Raw genomic sequence first — 20059 nt, forward strand, 5'->3', positions numbered from 1 at the left:
AGGAAAAAAAAATCATTATTTATTAGCCTAAGGATATAAGTTAAGGCATATAAGTTTTAGGCATATCATGTGAATTTGGCCTCATGTAAAATCGTTGTCAAAAGTGCAATAAGTGCTGTTGCATGACTAACAGATGGTGTTTACATGACTATATAATTTATCTGGCAGTTTGGAACCATGTAAACAATACTAAATAAAGTATAATTAGTACCAGAGAGTCTGTTCCATTTTTTTGTTTTAAATAGTAAAGACACAGCATAGCAAAGTTTAAAAGCAGACAGAGTTGTGAAATTGCATTAACCAACATTTTGCAGTTTGGTGAAGCTTGGTGATCACAGAATCAGTAGGTTATTACTCAAACGCTCAAATAGGCAACAGAAGCAGGGACAACATAGGGCTCAGTGACTCACTCATTCCTGGCTTTCGCTCAGTATAAGTTATATTATAATGCAGGGTTAAAGACATATTATTTCTGATTGTCTTTAGCATGCAGTCTTTCTCTCTCTCTCTCTCTCTCTCTCTCTCTCTCTAGCTCTCTCTCTCTCTCGCGCAACAGCTCATTTCGTTTGAAATATTATTTGGATTATAATAAATTCATATATTTGTAGGGGTTGATGCACTTCTCGTTAGGGTAAATCTGGTCTGTGATATTGAGTTAGAAATGTAAAACTTCAGAGTACTTAAGCATTGAATACATTGCAAGTTTGCCATTGTTTGGCCATTAAGCTACACTCAACTGACTGACTGAAGCATCTATCCGTAAGTCTAAACTGTGGCACAGATTGGGGGATTTTCACACCTTGCCGAGCTCTTAGACTAGCGTTGTGTAAATTAATGGAGGTGTGAATGTTTCAGACAGTCTCTCTCCTATCACACTAGTCCTGCATCAGGCCAAAAAAAAAAAAAAAACAGCTGGCGGGTGATCCTGGAGTTGAGAGAGAACTTTTGGGTAAGTACTATGTCGCAATTACACTTGACATGTGGGCTGACGATTTTCAAAAAACAGGATACTTGTGCATTACAGCCCATTACATAAACAAAGGGTGGAAGTTATCCACATCGGAGTGGGACAGTGCAGCTCATATCTGCAGATAACATAAGGCCAGCTATCGTGAAAGAATACTTGGGAATTCTGTTGATTTCCCCCATCGCTTCAAGAGGCCTACTGTAATTTTGTAGTTCCAAAGGATAAACCGTCACCTTCAGATGGATATGTGTTTTCAGAGAGAAGCCAGTTGCGAGCCTGCGACCAGACACGGTGGATGACATCCTTTTCCTGCACAGCAATTTGAATAAGCCCAGTGTTGAATGGACTGTTTTTGAATTGATTTTAGTTTTTTAAAATTTGTTGTCTAATATAAGGCTCTTTAAAGTGATTTGAGTTGTCAATGTGCCGCGTTGCATTGTGGGAAAAAAGACCTGTTCTTACGTTATGGCATGATTTCTTTTTAGTCAAATGTTGAATAAACATGCAGCCAAATGAATTAATGCAAGAAATAGGAATAATAGCTACTGTCTGTAGTCAGAAAAACAATTGATATTATTTTATTGGGTAATGGATCGGCTCTCGGAACTCGTTAAGAGGCTGCTTCTGTCTTCAATATAATCATTCATTCAGAAGGTTAAACCCATAGGTCTTAGGCCTGCAGTATAGTCAATTAGAGTACCAGGTTCATTTTTCATTCGGTTATAATAGTCCATGACGTCTGGGAATGATATGAAGTCCAACAAGTATGGGTGGAGTTGGAAATGTATCTGTCAGAAGTATTACAATGGAAATTAACTTTTAATCCATCTGTCTGCATATTTCAAGACATGGCATATAAGGGTGCAGTGAGATGGGTTGGACGATACTTTTCTTGTCAATCGTCTTGAAAAAAACGTACACAAGAAAACTGAAAATCAACTAATGTCAGCTTTTAAATGCTTTATCATCCAAATGTCGAAAGTGCATGTGGGCGACGGAGAGAAACAAAATGGTGCAGTTTGGCGGAGAGTGATGCGGGCACTAGAGATGGGGGTGTGAACAGGTGGTTATGGGCAGATGTGATGTAGTTGTTGTTTGTTATCTAAAAAGATCAAATAAAATAGTACAAAAAAAATGAAATAAGTAAAAATGACAAGCTTGCAACGCGCATCTGATTATTCATTATAAATAGGATTTATTTGATTTATTTCGTTTCCATTTTCATTGTAACCACAATGTTAGAAATAATTGAACACACACAACATGAGCAGATTTAACTTAGTCAAAACATTTATTTACTATCAGACTTATTTATTTTGATTCAAAGCCACGAATGAGTGAGTCGCTCAGCTTTATGCTGACAAACATATCTTTATACTGTGAAATAGCCTACTAAATAGGCCAAGCCTAAACTAATGTATTAAATTGCCTACATAAACTAGTACATTTCATAAATAAATGAAGTAGCTCAGATCTTGAAAATATAGGCAACCTTTCTCCCCTCCCTATCCTTGCTGGACACTCTTTCATTCAGTTTCTTCTGACTTCAGCAAAGAAGGACTCCGTGTTTCAGAAACTAAAATAAATTGTAAATCTATTTATTGAAAGGTTTCTGGTTTGCTCAGTTAATTTATTCAATTTCTTTATTGCTCTTAATCGAAATGTTATTTTGCCTGTTTCTCTTTTCTGTCTGGATAACGCGTAGATGGTGGACAATCTATTCCTAGTATTTATGGAATGTCTGTCTCTTACCAACTGAATATCGTTGTGAATAGAACTTGGCATGTTTTTTTTCATTTATCTTGTCAATTGATGACCAACCAAGAACATTGCACATGACTGCAACAGAAGAACCATATCTCCACCTTAAAACAATCCTTGCTGCTTTGTTCTGTGCAATCTGCAGCCTCCCCAGATGATGCATTTCCCCAGACCACAGAACAGTAGTTCACTTGACTCTCAATTAATGCTTGTTATTTGCTTAAGAATTTTTCCTGGTAAATATTTAGATATCCTTCTGATTATGCCTGCTGTTTTAATATAATATTTAATAAAATATATATATTATTTTACATAAATTAGTTATATGAGACAACCATGATAAGCAGTTCTCCAGCTGCACTCCCAATAGTTTGGTTTCTGCCACTCCTTCAATTTGTACTCCTTCCATACCTAATTGTATCCCATGCTGTTTTGGCCTTTTCCTAGTGGAACAGACCAACATAACTTTGGTTTTATTGGTGTTTAAAACAAGTTTGTTCTGGCAAACCCACTTCCTGATATTCTCCAAATTTCCTTGTAAAGCTTGCTGTACCTGTTGAACCGATTGTCTTGCTGCATAAATTGTAGAATCATCTGCACATATAGTAGCTTGAGTTTCAGCTAAGGCATAGGGAGGGTTATTGGTATATATTAAATAAAGAAGTGACCCAAGGCAGCTGCCCTGCGTTGTTCCACAGTTTAACACATCAAGGGTAGAAAATTAACCATTGATATAGGTTGACTGTTTCCTGTCAGTTAGATATGACTGTGCCCAATTCAATCCTTAAAACCATAATGTATTAATTTTGTCAAAATTATTTAATGATCCACTAAATCAAATGCTGCACTGAAATCTAAATATTGAGCCAATGGTCAGTCATGTCAACCAATGCAGTGCTTGTGTGTTTTTTTTGCGATTAGCATGCTCATTGGCTGTAATCAAATCATTATTTTCCATGTACTCCCATATTTGTCTACTCACAATAGCCTCCAATATCTTACTGATTGTAGGGAGTAGACTAATTGGTTGACTATTGGCAGGAGTAATGGGTTCTTTGCTGTCTTTCGGAACACAATTTTGCATGCTTCCATACATTTGCAAACATCCCCTTTTCCAGTGACCAATTAAATATGTATCTCAGTGGAACTGCAATCTGGGGAGCAGCACAGCGAAGCAAAAAATTGTCCATAAGACCATAACCTGTAGATTTATCATCAGGTAATGACTTCAATAGGTTTAACATCTCCTCCACTGACACCATTTGGGGACTAAAAGAGCAGATCTTGTTGCTCATAATATGATCATCAATCCATTGGAAAATAGCTTTTTTGGAAGAATGTATGTTTACATTGTTGCTCAGAAAATGGATGTTCTATGTAAGACATCTGCAAAATGATTGGCAATATTGACTGGTTTTGTTATTTATTCTCCCGTCAACCTCCACACTAGATGGGCATGATGAGATAGATGTACCAAGTAAGCACTTAACTGTGTTCCATACCTTTTTAGAATAATTTTCACAATCAATGAAAGCATTGTTGTAAAATTATAAATATTTTTTTCTTTTGATTAAATTGAACTGCATAATTACATAATGTTCTATAATTCTGTTCATCAATTTATAATTTTGACTTGGCTGCTAAGGCTCTTGCCATATGTCCATTACCTCAGTGAGCAAATCAATAAAACATTCTGTAGCGTGATTTAGTTCATCCTCTAGATAAATCAGCTTCCAGGGTACAGCAGCCAAATCATTTAAAAATAGCTCATGATTAAATGTTTTAAAATTTCTCTTGACCACAACCCTAGGGGGTTTCTTTGAACCTTGGTGTTCATGGTTATGGTCACAATATTATGGTCTGTCCAGCCCACTGGCATTGATCTGTCTTTTTAAGCATTGCAATTGTATATTACAGAAAATCAGATTAATGCATGTATCTGAACGATGACCCAACTAATTGATGATCTAGTAGTATCATTAGCCATTTGTTTTAAACCATAGTATCTCATCAATTTGGTTATATTCAAATTATTGTGATCCTTCCAATTTATATTAAAATCACCCAAGATAAATACATCTCTGTTGCAATCTGTGGCCTGGTCAAACCCAGTACATAAACCTAATGTATTTTGTTTGGAAGGCTACATACATTAACCTGAGCTATATGCAACCCTTTCCTTGTCAAGTGGAGATCAATAGAGCATGTATTTGTTGTAGTTGAGGTTGTTATGATACACTTCAACACACAAACTCAAATTTGAACATTAAATTAAAATAGCCAGGGAGTCATTCATGATTTGCATAAATGTAATATACTAACTATTACTCTTGTTAAAAATATGAAATGGCATTACATTTGGTGAAGAGCATGCATAGCACATTCATCTCCTGCACATCTATCACTCCAGTGTTTTATTGGTATATTGTAATTCCTTCGCTACCATGGCCTATTTATTGCCTACCTCCCTTACCTTACCTCATTTGCACACACTGTATATTGAACTTTCCACTGCATTATTGACTGTATGTTTGTTTATTCCATGTGTAACTCTGTGTTGTTGTATGTGTCAAACGGCTTTGCTTTCTCTTGGCCAGGTCGCAGTTGTAAATGAGAACCTGTTCTCAACTAGCCTACCTGGTTAAATAAAGGTGAAGAAAAGAGCACATTATGACTTGTTTAGGACTCGAAACTCAAAGTTAAAGACTTGAGATTTGACTTGGTACTTGACGTTCTTGACTTGAGACTTGACTCGGACTTGCCTGTCTTGACTTGGGACTTGAGTGCTAAGACTTGAGACTTACTTACTGAAAAAGTGTGGGCGAGCAAGGAGGCATACAAACCTGACTCAGTTACACCAGCTCTGTCAGGAGGAATGGGCCAAAATTCACCCAACTTATTTTGGGAAACTTGTGGAAGGCTACCCAAAACGTTTTACCCAAGTTAAACAATTTAAAGGCAATGCTATCAAATACTAATGAGGTGTATGTAAACTTCTGACCCACTGGTAATTTGATGCAATAAATAAAAGCTGAAATAAATCATTCTCTCTACTATTATTCTGACATTTCACATTCTTAAAATAAAGTGGTGATCCTAACTGACCTAAGACAGGGCATTTTTGCTAGGATTCTATGTCAGGAATTGTGAAAAACTGAGGTTAAAAGTATTTGGTTAAGGTGTATGTAATCTTCCGACTTCAACTGTATGGAATACTATGTGACAAGTGTGTGTGTAACAGTATATTAAGTATCCTAATGTACTGGTTTGAAGGCAAATGGGCAGTGGTGTTTCAGTAAAAATACTTTAAAGTACTCCTTAAGTAGTTTTTTGGTGGTATCTGTACATTAGTTTATTATTTATATTTTTGCCGACTTCTACCTTTACTTCACTACAATCCGAAATAAAATAATATATTTTCTACTCCATACATTTTCCCTGACAAAAGTACTAATTTTGACAGGAACAGTCCTATTCTGTCACGCCTTGGTCATTGTATTTTGTGTTTTCGTTATAATTTTGGTCAGGCCAGGGTGTGACATGGGTTTATAGTGTTGTATTTCGTATTGGGGTTTTTGTATTATTGGGATTACGGCTGAGTAGGGGTGTTGTTTAGGCTTGGCTGCCTGAGGCGATTCTCAATCAGAGTCAGGTGATTCTCGTTGTCTCTGATTGGGAACCGTATTTAGGTAGCCTGGGTTTCGCTGTGTATTTTGTGGCTGATTGTTCCTGTCTCTGTGTTAGTGTTCACCAGACAGGCTGTATAGGTTTTTCACGTTCCGTTTGTTGTTTTTGTATTTATAAGTTATTTCATGTATCGTCATTTGTTTCATTAAAGACATGAGAAACCAACACGCTGCATTTCGGTCCGACTCTCATTCAACAAACGAAGAACGCCGTTACATATTCACACACTTATCAAGAGAACATCCCTGGTCATCCCTACTGCATCAGATCTGCCAGACTCACTAAACACAAAGGCTTTGTTTGTAAATTATGTGAGTGTTGGAGTGTAACCCTGGCAATCCGTCAATCTATTTTTTTTACAAATTAAAAAAATTGTGCCATCTGTTTTAATATAAGGAATTCGAAATTATTTATACTTTTACTCAAATATGACAATTTAGTACTTTTTCCACCACTGAATGTGGCTGGGGGTTATAGCATTTATTTCACATGACCCATCAATTTAGACAAGTGTGTCTGGGTAAGTGTCATCTAATATTTATAAAATATTTCCTTGGAATTTTTCCTTATTGTAGGCTACTACCACTTTTAGTCTTGTTCTTTACTACACTACTCACTGTTTAGCACATGACCTCACATGTGACTCCTAAAAGAGATGGGTGGGAATGGTTTAAGAGGGTGTGAACAATGCTGAATGGGTGTGTAGACAGAGGAAAGCTCTCCAGTAGGTACTGCAACATTCATTGGCCCTTTTGCCATTGTTCCTCAAAAATGCACTGTATGATAAACAATTTTGTAGCCTTTACTTTTATCCAATGTAAAAAAAACAATTTCCAGTTTTACTACATAAAACCGTTTTGAGCCGGTCAGTCACAAGTGATTGCGGGCATAATCTCAAAACTTTAAATTGAGGAACCAGTGTATTTCTAGATGAAACACTGATTAGGTTTGGTGAAAAAGTTAGATTTTTTTTCTATTGTACTTAGTCAATTGGAAATGTGTTTAAAGTTGAGAAAAAACAGCCTTTTTGATGATCTGTTTTGAGTTTTGTACTAGGAGTTGTGAAATTTTACCACATACTCCTGAAAATAGTACCAAACCGATTAAAAAAACCTGTAAAATGTAGGGGAGGTGGCTAATTAGAATATTTTTGGGGCATGGTTTAGACACAGCTCTTTTTGTGCAACCGTGAGTGATGGTGTCATTTCAGCAATTAAGCAGGAAGTGGTGTGCCTTGTTGAATATATATATATCATCGTTAAGGGCTGTTCTTGTGCACAACACATCATGGAGTGTCTGGACGCAGTACTTAACTTTGGTTTAATGGCCTAATGTTATAAAGCCCAGAGGTGCCTTATTGCTTTTATGAAGTGGTTACTAATGTATTTAGAGCTGTGAAACTAAATGTTTTGTCTTACATGTGGTGTGGACTGATATACCATGGCTTTCAAGCCAATCATTATTCAAAGCTCAAACCACCCAGTTTATAATAGATTTGATGTAATGTGTTATGTTATGCTAGTACATATTCTATGAATATGATCAGTGACAGAGTTTTGTGAAAGACTCATGTATGAGAATGCTTGACTAAAGTCAGTGGTTCTCAATTCTCTCCCCAGGGACGTCTAGCTGTTCCAGAGGTAGCTTCCTTGATTCAACCTGCCCAATTAACACAATAATAATGCAGAAGGAGTGAACAGATAAAATCGTGTTTTTCATGAAATTGGATAATATTTCAAGGAAACCAGATCAAAGTATGGTGACCAAAGTATGAAAAATGACTGTTGTTTCTACATTTATAAAGTTTGATCATAAAGTTACTTGTCCCCTTCCTGATATGAAACACTTGGATTCATTATTAAGGGGACAAGGTGACATCACCGTATCGCTCATTTTTATACATCAATGGTAACATAATATTCTCTTAATGATATTAACTGTCTTCTTGGTAAAACAACTCCAGTGTAGATTTGGCCTTGTGTTTTAGGTTATTGTCCTGCTGAAAGGTGAATTCATCTCCCAGTGTCTGGTGAAAAGCAGGTTAAACCTAGTTTTCCTCTAGGATTTTTCCTGTGCTTAGCTCCATTTAGTGTGTTTTTATCCTGAAAAACTCCCCAGTCCTTAACGATTACAAGCATACCCATAACATGATGGAGCCAGGACAAAAAGCTAATTGCTTGGTCAATTTTCTTTGCAGTATTACATTAGTGCCTTGTGGGAAACAGGATGCATGTTTTGGAATATTTAGTTTTCTACATGCTTCTTTCTTTTCACTCTGTCAGTTATGTTAGTATTGTGGAGTAACTACAATGTTGTTGATCCATCCTTAGTTTTGCCCTTTCACAGCCATTAATCTCTGTAACTATTGTAAAGTCACCATTGACCTCATGGTGAAATTCCTGAGTGGCAATTGAGTTAGGAAGTACACCTGTATCTTTGTAGTAACTGGGTGTATTGATACACCTCCTAATGTGTAATTAATAACTCCACCATGATCAAAGGGATATTCAATGTCAGATTATTATTTTTCATATATCTACCATTAGGTCAAATCAAATCAAATGTTATTGGTCACATACACATATTCAGCAGATGTTATTGCGGGTGACGCGAAATGCTAGGTGTTATTCTTTGAGAGGCATTAGAAAACCTTTCTCGTCTTTGTGGTTGAATCTGTGTTTGAATTTCACTTCTCGACTGAGAGACCTTACAGATAATTGTATGTGTGGGGTACAGAGATGAGGTGATCATTCAAAAAATCATGTTAAACACTAATATTGCACACAGAGTGAGTCCATGCAACTAATATGACTTGTTAAGCACATTTTTACTCCTGAACACTAGGCTTATCATAAGACAGGGGTTTAAAACTTATTGACTCAAGACATTTCAGTGTTGAATTTTTTTATGAATAAAAAAAACCTTTCCACTTTGATGTTATTGGGTATTGAAGGCACTGTAGAACATGTTTTTAATTAATAGGTATTTATAGAAAAGGTTCTTTATAGCACCATACAGGTTCCATGGATATTTATTGAACCTTCAAGAAAGGGTTATCCTCTTAAGGATTCAAACTTTTTTTCAATTTTCGCCAAAAATGACATACCAAAATCTAACTGCCTGTAGCTCAGGACCTGAAGAAAGGATATATATTCTTGATACCATTTGAAAGGAAACACTTCAAAGTTCGTGGAAATGTGAAATTAATGTAGAAGAATATAACACATTAGATCTGCTAAAAGATAATACCAAGAAAAATGTTTGTTTTTTGTACCATCCTCTTTGAAATGCAAGAGAAAGGCCACAATGCATTATTCCAGCCCAGGCGCAATTTAGATTTTGGCCACTAGATGGCAGCAGTGTATGTTCAAAGTTTTAGACTGATCCAATGGACCATTGCACATATATTCAAAATGTTCTATCAAGACTGCCCAAATGTGTCTAATTGGTTTATGAATCTATTTTAAAGTTTGTAATTGTGCATTCTCCTCAAACAATAGCATGGTATTCTTTCACTGTAATAGCTACTTTAAATTGGACAGTGCAGTTATATTAACAAGAATTGAGGCTTTCTGCTAATATCAGATATGTCTATGTCCTTGGATTTTTTTTGTTTTACCTACAACCTCATGCTAATCACATTAGCCTACGTTAGCTCAACTGTCCTCAACTGTCCTGGATATATAGCACCAATTAAAGGTTTTTTTAAAGAGAGAGAGAGAGGGATAGAGAGAGAGAGACACACCAATCCTGCAGAGGATATATAGCACCAAATAAAGGTTTTTTTAAAGAGAGAGAGAGAGAGAGAGAGAGAGAGAGAAAGAGAGAGAGAGAGAGAGGGATAGAGAGAGAGAGACAGACGAACAAAATGAGTGTTCCTTAGGGGTTCTTTAGGTAGGGGAGCAGTTTGAACCCTTTGAGCTCTTCAATTGTTCTTTATAGTTCATAAAAGGGTACTTTGCTCTTTTAGTGATAATTAAAATGTATGGGTGGTAGCTCATTTGAATATTTTGGGTCTGGTTTCCACACAGCTTTTCTTGTGCCACCCAGTTTCTCATATGTTATATTACACTATTACATGTTATATATGCTCAGAAACAGTGTGTTGTGAAAAACTCACATATGGTCTTGCATAAATTGAGAACGGTTGACTGATTCAGTAGTTTTCAATTCTCTCTTCGGGCACCCCCAACCATTCCAGACTAGGGTTGAATGACGGGAACCCGGTTACCAAGATTTACCGGGATTTACCGCCCAAAACCCCTCCTTTTTCTTGGGATAAATAACTGCGAGAAACCGTTAAATTATAATAAATTATATATATTAACAGCATGGTGTGAAATGGAACTGTTAAATGATATGCAATGTCTAAATCTGGCTTCTCTACATCCTCTGCATGATGAATCAACGATCAGGGTGGGGACAGACCCATCTCAGTATGGAGCACAGTTCACTATGCATGTAGACCTATCATCTCATTATGGTACGTTTTTTATTTGTGACAGTGTAACCGATGTGAAATGGCTAGCTAGTTAGCGCGGTGTGTGCTAAATTGGACAGTGCAGTTATATTAACAAGAATTGAGGCTTTCTGCTAATATCAGATATGTCTATGTCCTTGGATTTTTTTTGTTTTACCTACAACCTCATGCTAATCACATTAGCCTACGTTAGCTCAACTGTCCTCAACTGTCCTGGATATATAGCACCAATTAAAGGTTTTTTTAAAGAGAGAGAGAGAGGGATAGAGAGAGAGAGACACACCAATCCTGCAGAGGATATATAGCACCAAATAAAGGTTTTTTTAAAGAGAGAGAGAGAGAGAGAGAGAGAGAGAGAGAAGAGAGAGAGAGAGGGATAGAGAGAGAGAGACAGACGAACAAAATGAGTGTTCCTTAGGGGTTCTTTAGGTAGGGGAGCAGTTTGAACCCTTTGAGCTCTTCAATTGTTCTTTATAGTTCATAAAAGGGTACTTTGCTCTTTTAGTGATAATTAAAATGTATGGGTGGTAGCTCATTTGAATATTTTGGGTCTGGTTTCCACACAGCTTTTCTTGTGCCACCCAGTTTCTCATATGTTATATTACACTATTACATGTTATATATGCTCAGAAACAGTGTGTTGTGAAAAACTCACATATGGTCTTGCATAAATTGAGAACGGTTGACTGATTCAGTAGTTTTCAATTCTCTCTTCGGGCACCCCCAACCATTCCAGACTAGGGTTGAATGACGGGAACCCGGTTACCAAGATTTACCGGGATTTACCGCCCAAAACCCCTCCTTTTTCTTGGGATAAATAACTGCGAGAAACCGTTAAATTATAATAAATTATATATATTAACAGCATGGTGTGAAATGGAACTGTTAAATGATATGCAATGTCTAAATCTGGCTTCTCTACATCCTCTGCATGATGAATCAACGATCAGGGTGGGGACAGACCCATCTCAGTATGGAGCACAGTTCACTATGCATGTAGACCTATCATCTCATTATGGTACGTTTTTTATTTGTGACAGTGTAACCGATGTGAAATGGCTAGCTAGTTAGCGCGGTGTGTGCTAACTAGCTAGCCATATCACATCGGTTACACTGTCTCAAGTTAAAAAGTATAATATAATAGCTTGCTGGGCAGTATTTTATTTTAGCATTTCTTATACCAATAGACTATTCGAAGAAGGACGCAAGCTCTTTTTTTTGCTGAATGTTTTATACAGCAGCCAATAGAACAGCAAACGCACAATGGCGGTAGGCTATAGCAGTTATTTATTCAGACCCATAACCATTCAATCTTTGTGAAGTGAAGTGAAAGCCTTCTCCATCTAATTCTAGTCCTATATTAATCAAGGATGATAAGGACAACAAAACATATTTCGTTTAACTGTTGAAAGCGAGGAAGGAATGAAGCAACAATAAGAGAGAGAAAGAAGAGGTAAGCCAATAACATTAAGGGAAATATTATGAAAGTTTCAGCCTACCAATAATACAAATACTCTCTATTATATTTCAAAATTAAAATCAAATTTGCTAGCCTATACTTGTATATTTGTAGGCCGCGTGTGCTGCACCAGAATCAAATGTTCTCTATTGCTTTATCATGGTTTGAACAATGTGCGTAATTCCGGTCCATATAATACAGTATAATACAATACAGTACAGTAATACAGTTCACACTCAAAAAGATTAGCCTACTGGAGCTAGTTTAATTTATTACCCAAGTGAGCATACAGCTAGCTACATCTATGGGCTTTTATGCTTTTCTGTCGTGCGTAATGTTCAGTAGCCTATATCATACAGTCAGTATATGTATTGGATAACGGCACAATAATTTGGGCTTCTTTGGGCTTGGGCTCAAGGATGGTGCTATATAGAACCTTATCGTAAATGTAGGGCTTATAAAATGTATTTAATATATCAGTCTCAGGTAGCATCAGGCTGATCCAAGCTCTAATTTAATCTAGACATTTATATGCTTTATATAACTTTTGAATGACACTTCCATTTTTTGGCTGGAAATACCGGGTTACCCAGGAGAAAAGTGATTTATTCTTGGGATGGAACATTTGTAAAATAATGAGAAAATATTCAACCCTATTCCAGACTTATAAACACAATAATAGAACCTATGGCATTTTAACAATACAATATGGCTATTAAACCAGAATAAAAAAAAAAATGTGTGGTTCTACAAAGACCCTTTGAGATTGTGAAATCTTCTTTATGGAACCATTCTCCATAAATGTTTTATAAAGAATCATAAAAAGGTTTCTATATAGCCCTCAAAAGGGTTGTTACCATTGCGGGACCTTTTTTTTGGTGCTATGTAGAACCTTTTTTTTAATGTATCTTTACAGAACTTTAAGGGTTCTTTACATCAACAAACGGGTTCCATTTAGAACATTATGAAAAAAGGTTTCATATAGCACCAAAAAGGGTTCTGCTTATTTTACAAGCCAAAGAACCCTTATTTGGCACTATATAGAACCATTTGCTTTCAGTGTGCAGAGAGAAGGGTAGAAAAGAGTAGGGAAGGGAAGAAAAGCGAAGGTGGAGAAAAGAGAGAGCGAGAGGATATGAGAAGAGAGAAAGGGAGGTAAAGAGAGAGAGAGAAAATGAGAGAACAATAAAACACGAGAGACACAGATTAAAAATCTCCTACCTGTCTCAGGGTGGCAGGGTCCGTGCTGGTGGCAGGTGCAGGGCACACAGGGTGACAGGGGTCCTCTGTTAGGGACCTCTCTGGTGTAGCCTGGGGCACAGAGCTCACAGAACTGACCCCCAAACCCCGGGGGGCACGTACACACCTCAACCCAGGGAGCAGGAGGGGTAGAGGATGTAACAAGGCTGGAGAAGTGGGCAGCGGAGGCCAGGGTTACCCCTGAGAGTTGGGACGTGTCTGGGGAGAGAGTTTGGAGATCATTAATACTTTAACTCCAACTCTGGAGAGAGAGGAGGAAGAGAGAGAGGGCATGAATGCTCAAATGTACTAACTCTGAAGGGCTATTCTGACATACTGAAATTAATGGTCCAGTAATAATGTGTGATTGATTATCAGGAATTTAGCCAAGTTGTTGTTGCATAGGCAGTGGTGTAAGTACTTAAGTAAAAAATACTTTAAAGTACTACTTAAGAAGTTATTTGGGGTGTCTGTACTTTACTTTACAATTTATATTTTTGACAACTTTTACTTCACTACATTCTTAAAGAAAATAATGTACTTTTTACTCCATACATTTTCCCTGACACCCAAAAGTACTCGTCACATTTTGACATAAAAATGGTCCAATTCACACACTTCCGTATTGTCTCTGATCTGGAGGACACAAATGCTTTGTTTGTCAATGATGTCTGACTGTTGGACTGTGCCCCTGGCTATCCATCAATAAAAAATAAAATAAGTGAAATGGTGCATTCTGGTTTGCTTAGTATAAGGAATTTGAAATGGTTCATACTTTTTACTCAAGTGATGTTTTACTGGGTGACTTTCACTTTTACTTGAGTTCATTTCTATTAAGGTATCTTCATTTTTACTCAAGTACGACAATTGAGTACATTTTCCACCACTGTATATAGGTGGGAATTCACCCCATATGTCTTTTACTGTAGGCTATTTGCCCATGCATGAGGGTGGTGTAGAATATAGCTCTGTAGGATACAGTAGTGTGCGAGTGATATCAGCTGGTAAAGCTAACACTTTTATCATCTCTGTCTCTCTGGATATTCACTGGATGTCCCGAGGTGCCCAATAAGACAAGCCAGCTGTTCACCATGTAAACTCTGTTACACATTGTAGCTCTATGATATTGTGGGTGTGTATATGTGTGCGCGCGCATAAACGCATTTGATGCACATGGGTGTACACACACACCTAGCTACCTCACTCTGGGAATCTCTGATAAAACAAAATAAATCAGTGCAGTGGAGTGAGGGAGGAGGAGGAGGAATGGAGGAGAGGAAGAGGAGGAGAGGTGGAGGTATGGTAGGAGCCTGCACCCACAGGGATTACAGATCCTTCTCTCCTTCATGAATAGTGATGGGGGAATACTACCACCACCAGTCAAGGTCCAGTCCCTGGCTTTTAACAGTGTGTGTGCATGTGTGTCAGTCACAGCGAATCAGGGGTGTGAGATTTTCAAGAGATCAATTTTTTTGCCTGTGTGTGTAATGAGAGGGGAAAAAGACAGGATGAGCATGAGGAAGAGAGAGAACTTGGGCTCTAACAAATTGTGATCCCCTGATCCTTCGGCAACGATCAAACACAGTTCATTTACCATACTATCTGCAAATCAGCACCCAACCAACTCATCCCCCCTGACTGCTTGCTAACCCCTGTACAACACTCTCTCTCTCTCTCTCTCTCTCTCTCTCTCTCTCTCTCTCTCTCTCTCGCTCTCTCTCGCTCTCTCTCTCTCTTCCTTTTCTCCATCTCCTCATGTCTCCCTATTTTTCTCTCTCCAACTCTCTCTCCCACTTCGTCTTTTGTCCATCTTCTCATCGCTCCCTTTCCATCTGTCTCTCTTTGCATCTCTTTCTCCCTTCTCTCCATCTTGCTCTCTCCCCCTCTCCCGTCGTACCTTTTTCCACCCCTCACAACTCCCTACCCTAACATAACATTCCCAGTACCACTTGGCTGTCACACAGGCAGGATCCTCACCCAACAATGTGACAGAAATCGCCTATAGACAATCCTGTCATTAAAATAATTCAACCTAATAATGAATGCCTTAATCTGTGTTTTGGTGCAGGGAGGGAGGGAAAAGCGCTTTGTGGGATTTTCCTATTAGTGTCTCTGGGCGTCTGCAGAGATAAGGCACTTCTAACACTGTTTGAGAACTAATTTGAGACACAAATCATTTGCAATGTTTTCCTCCGCGATGTGCATAGAGGTTGTATGAATGTGTGTGTATGTATGTAAGAGGGAGAAAGAGTGTGTTTGTGTGTGTGTGTGTGTGTGTGTGTGCGTGTGCGTGAGAGATAGCGACTGTATGTGTATGTGTAGATGAGTGTGAATGTGTGCATAGTGTGTATGTAAGTTTTAATGTGTGTGTGGCTGTGACACCCGTAATTAAAGTGGCTGAAAGAGAGATAATGGCTTTGAATAGCTGTTCTGTCATCTATGTGCTGTTATCCAATGCAATCCCTCTCAGGTCATCTCAGTACATTGATCTAAACACTATGAGAGAGAGAGAGAGAGAGAGAGAGAGAGAGAGAGAGAGAGAGAGAGAGAGAGAGAGAGAGAGAGAGAGAGAGAGAGAGAGAGAGAGAGAGAGAGCCCCCATCCCCCAAAATAGAGCAGAAGATTTGGAAGAACATACAGGCAATATCTGTGAATGAAAGTCCTGCTCTCGCATAGATGGACTTGGCACAACTCAGTGCTTCAGTCAGAGCAGGTGTGTGTTGAACACTCAGCGACAAGTCACTCAGTCTAAAGATGCCTTTAACTGATAATGGAAATGTGTGTCTGTGTGTGCCTCTATCACTTATCAGGCTAAAAGTGGTTGTGTGTATAAACTAGACAGATAGAGTGTGTGTGTGCGTGCGTGTGTGCATGCATGCGTGTCTATCTGAAAGTGAATTAGGCAGACTGTTACTAAGTGAGCTCGAGCTCCAGTAGTGAACTTCCCTTGCCAGTGAACAAACTTGGCAGCTGATATTTGCGAGGCCCAGCGGTGCTATCAGAGAGATTCTCCTCAGAGCCTAACAGAAGAGGCCGGCGATAATGAGAGGGAAGCAGGTTGAGAGCAGGAAGTAGGAACCAGACTGCTGTCTATTAACGAACTGCTGTAGTAAAGCCCTCTCATGTTTGGCAGGAAAATGTGAATAACAGGGCAGTGAGGAACCACTACACTGACTACAGAGCATGTTGCCTGCTTGCATATCATACCTTAACAACTTTTCTGATGAAGTAAAATGTCTAGGTTAAATAGAAACATACTCATAGTAATAGAGTACCGGAGGCACAAAAATGAAAAACACGCTAGCCTTTGCATGTACTATGTGCACACACTTATACACTTACTCCCACTCCTACAAACACATATACAAACATACACACAGCAAAAGTGTAACGATCCAGGTGTTGAGGTATAAAGTTATATCTGAGTGTTGATTATAGTGGGGTTAACACCAGTAGATTGAAATTTAATGTTGGTGTTTACTTCGAACGACCAACACACAGTAGTCTGAGAACTTCTCTAGGCAAGATATTTTTGGAAAAATGTGTTTTTCACTAATGTTAGTCATTTTGCACATGTGGTGTTCTGTGCCTGGCTAGTTAGCTTTCTCCGTTCTACCAACCAGAGATTCACCCTGATTCTGCCAGTGGCTTGCGGATCTCCAGAATGATGCAGTGACCAAAGATTACCAGGGGAATTCTCAGGCTGAACAGACCGCTGAGAAGTGATGAGATACCATTGATTTTATCCCTTCACAACAAAACAGAAGACTCTCAATTAGAGGTAAGCTAATGTTGGCTAGCTTGCCAGTTTAGCTGGGTTAGTTAGCTAGCTAACGTTTACAGTCCTGTATTGAACTCTGAAAGCCATCAGCTATATCTTTGGTATACATAATGTCAATCAATGTTGCCTATGCCATGGTAGTCACTGCTAGACTGGTAGCTACCTTCAGCGGAGTAAACATGTTTGTTTGTTCATTCTATCTTTGACTGAAGTTAGCTAACGTAAGCTAGCTAATGTTACCAAATAAGAGTATCTCATCTATTCCACCCTTGTCTGGAAAACAATCTGTTACTAAAAATAGAATTGTCGATATAACTAAATCACTCTTTATTTGTATGTTGGTAGTCTCAGCTGGCTAGCAATCTTGCTGCCAATTTAGTGACTCTAGTTAGGTAACAGCAAGCTGACTATATTGAAATGTCCATTGTCACGTATGCTTAGCTAGCGAGTCTAATAGAGATCAATACAATTAGTGGGGTGCTTAAATTGTGAATTGTTGTGTATTTTGTGGAAGGTGGTACAGAAGCTGATTCCACCAACATGCGCTTCCAACCCCTAGCTCTGCACAAGATGAAGATAAGTTGGCCAAAATATTTACAAGCTGACAGCTAAGATAGCTTAATTTACAGTAAGCATGGTATAAACATCAATTGGGTAATGTTTGTATGGTTTGTGTTTGTTTTATGGGGTTAACGGTGGTTAGAGGTAGTACCTTCCAGACCATGTAATCAATTTCGTCTACCCCTCTTCTCTTTTTACCCATTCTTTTTTTTAAACTCAGGTTATCTGGAGTGATTCAACAGTGCCTTGCTGAAAAACGCCACAAAGTGGGGGAATTTTGGGTAAACAAGCATGAGGGAGCAAACACACATTGCAGTTATGGAGCACAACAACACTGTTGGACAGAAACCAATAAGGGACACTGAAAATTATAAAATCAAGACCACACGGTAATAACACAACCACCTTTCCTTTTTCTGCAGATTATCAAAACAAGACAGGTCTACAAAATTCCCTGCAAAGGGCTACTATTGACAATAATGATCTGTCAAAGTAAATGGGCTGGGGGAGGTTTACTGACAGCACTTTGAGATGAGGAAGGGGATTTTGGTTTTGCTGGTCCGTGCTCAGACATTAAATGCTTCGTTGGGTATGAGAGCGATGGAGGTGCCATTTCTCCTCAATCTGCGGAGAATTGTAGCTAGAGATTGTTTGACCAGATGATGTCATTTACTCAAAGATTTTATTGACATCTTGTCTATTTCAAGTCTTCTCTCATTGACCTGGACTGTCTTCTCTCATTGATCTAGATCGCCCAACACAAGTTGTCGTCTTTCAGAGACTACAGATATAAGGCTTTACACCCCCCCCCCCTTACATATCCCCCCAACATTGCGAAAGTGTGACAGCATCAACTCTAATAAAAATGTTATTTTAAGTCGGAATTTGCAACATCATGATGTTAGGGAACCAACACACTAGGGGTGTTAGTTTGTCAACACTTTTAGTTTAACCTTATTTTGGTGGGTCACATGTAATTTCTAAGAAAGTATTTAATTGAAAACTTCTTATGGCTGGGTGCAGTATTGAGAAGCTTGGATGAATAAGGTGCCCAGAGGTGCCCAGAGTAAACTGCCTGGTACTCAGTCCCAGTTGCTAATATATGCATATTATTAGTATATTTGGATAGAAAGCACTTTGAAGTTTCTAAAACTGTTTGAATGATGTCTGTGAGTATAACAGAACTCAAATCGCAGGCAAATACAGAGGAAAAATCCAACCAGGCAGTGGTAAATCTGAGGTTGGTTGTTTTTCAACTCACTCCCTATTGAAGATACAGTGGGATATTGGTCATTTTGCACTTCCTAATGCTTCCACTAGATGTCAACAGTCTTTAGAACATTGCTTGATGCGTCTACTGTGAAGTGGGGGCGAATGAGAGGGGAATGAGTTCTGCCAGAATGCCTTGAGCTCATGACACTCGTTCACGTGAGAGCGAGCTCTGTTCCATCGCAATTCTACAGACAAAGGAATTCTCCGGTTGGAATGTTATTGAAGATTTCTGTTAAAACATCCTAAAGATTGATTCTATACTTTGTTTGACATGTTTCTACGGACTGTAACGGAACTTTTGGACTTTTCGTCTGCTCGTCATGAAGGTAGATTACTGGGCTGAACGCGCTAACATCAAGGAGGAATTTGGACATAAATGATGGACATTATCGAACAAAACAAACATTTATTGTGGAACTGGGATTCCTGGGAGTGCATTCTGATGAAGTTCATCAAAGGTAAGTTAATCTTTATAATGTTATTGCTGACTTCTGCTGACTGCAAAATATGTCAGATATATTTTTGGCTTGTTTGGTCTCTGAGCGCCATACTCAGATTATTGCATGGTTTGCTTTTTCCGTAAAGCTTTTTTGAAATCTTACACAGCGGTTGTATTAAGGAGACGTGTATCTGAAGTTACATGTATAACACTTGTATTTTCATCAACAATTATAATGAATATTTCTGTAAATTGATGTGGATCTCTGCAAAATCTGAACATAACGCGCCAAAGTATGCTGAGATTTTTTTAAACTTTATGGAACAAAACATACATGTATTGTGTAACATGAAGTCCTACGAGTGTCTTCTGATGACGATCATCAACGGTTAGTGATTAATTCTATCTCTATT

General features: G+C 38.3%; 1 protein-coding gene across 1 annotated transcript in view; it reads right to left on the reverse strand.

Annotated features, from left to right (window-relative positions):
• The window catches only part of LOC135544568 (laminin subunit gamma-3-like), a 269997-nt gene that overhangs the window by 86855 nt on the left and 163083 nt on the right, over window positions 1-20059 (reverse strand). Inside the window, exon 12 of the mRNA XM_064972283.1 lies at window positions 13576-13812. Coding sequence (XP_064828355.1) covers window positions 13576-13812 — 237 coding nt within the window. The remainder of the gene's footprint in view (window positions 1-13575; window positions 13813-20059) is intronic.

Source organism: Oncorhynchus masou, chromosome 8, assembly GCF_036934945.1.
Source record: "Oncorhynchus masou masou isolate Uvic2021 chromosome 8, UVic_Omas_1.1, whole genome shotgun sequence".
Taxonomy (NCBI): domain Eukaryota; kingdom Metazoa; phylum Chordata; class Actinopteri; order Salmoniformes; family Salmonidae; genus Oncorhynchus; species Oncorhynchus masou.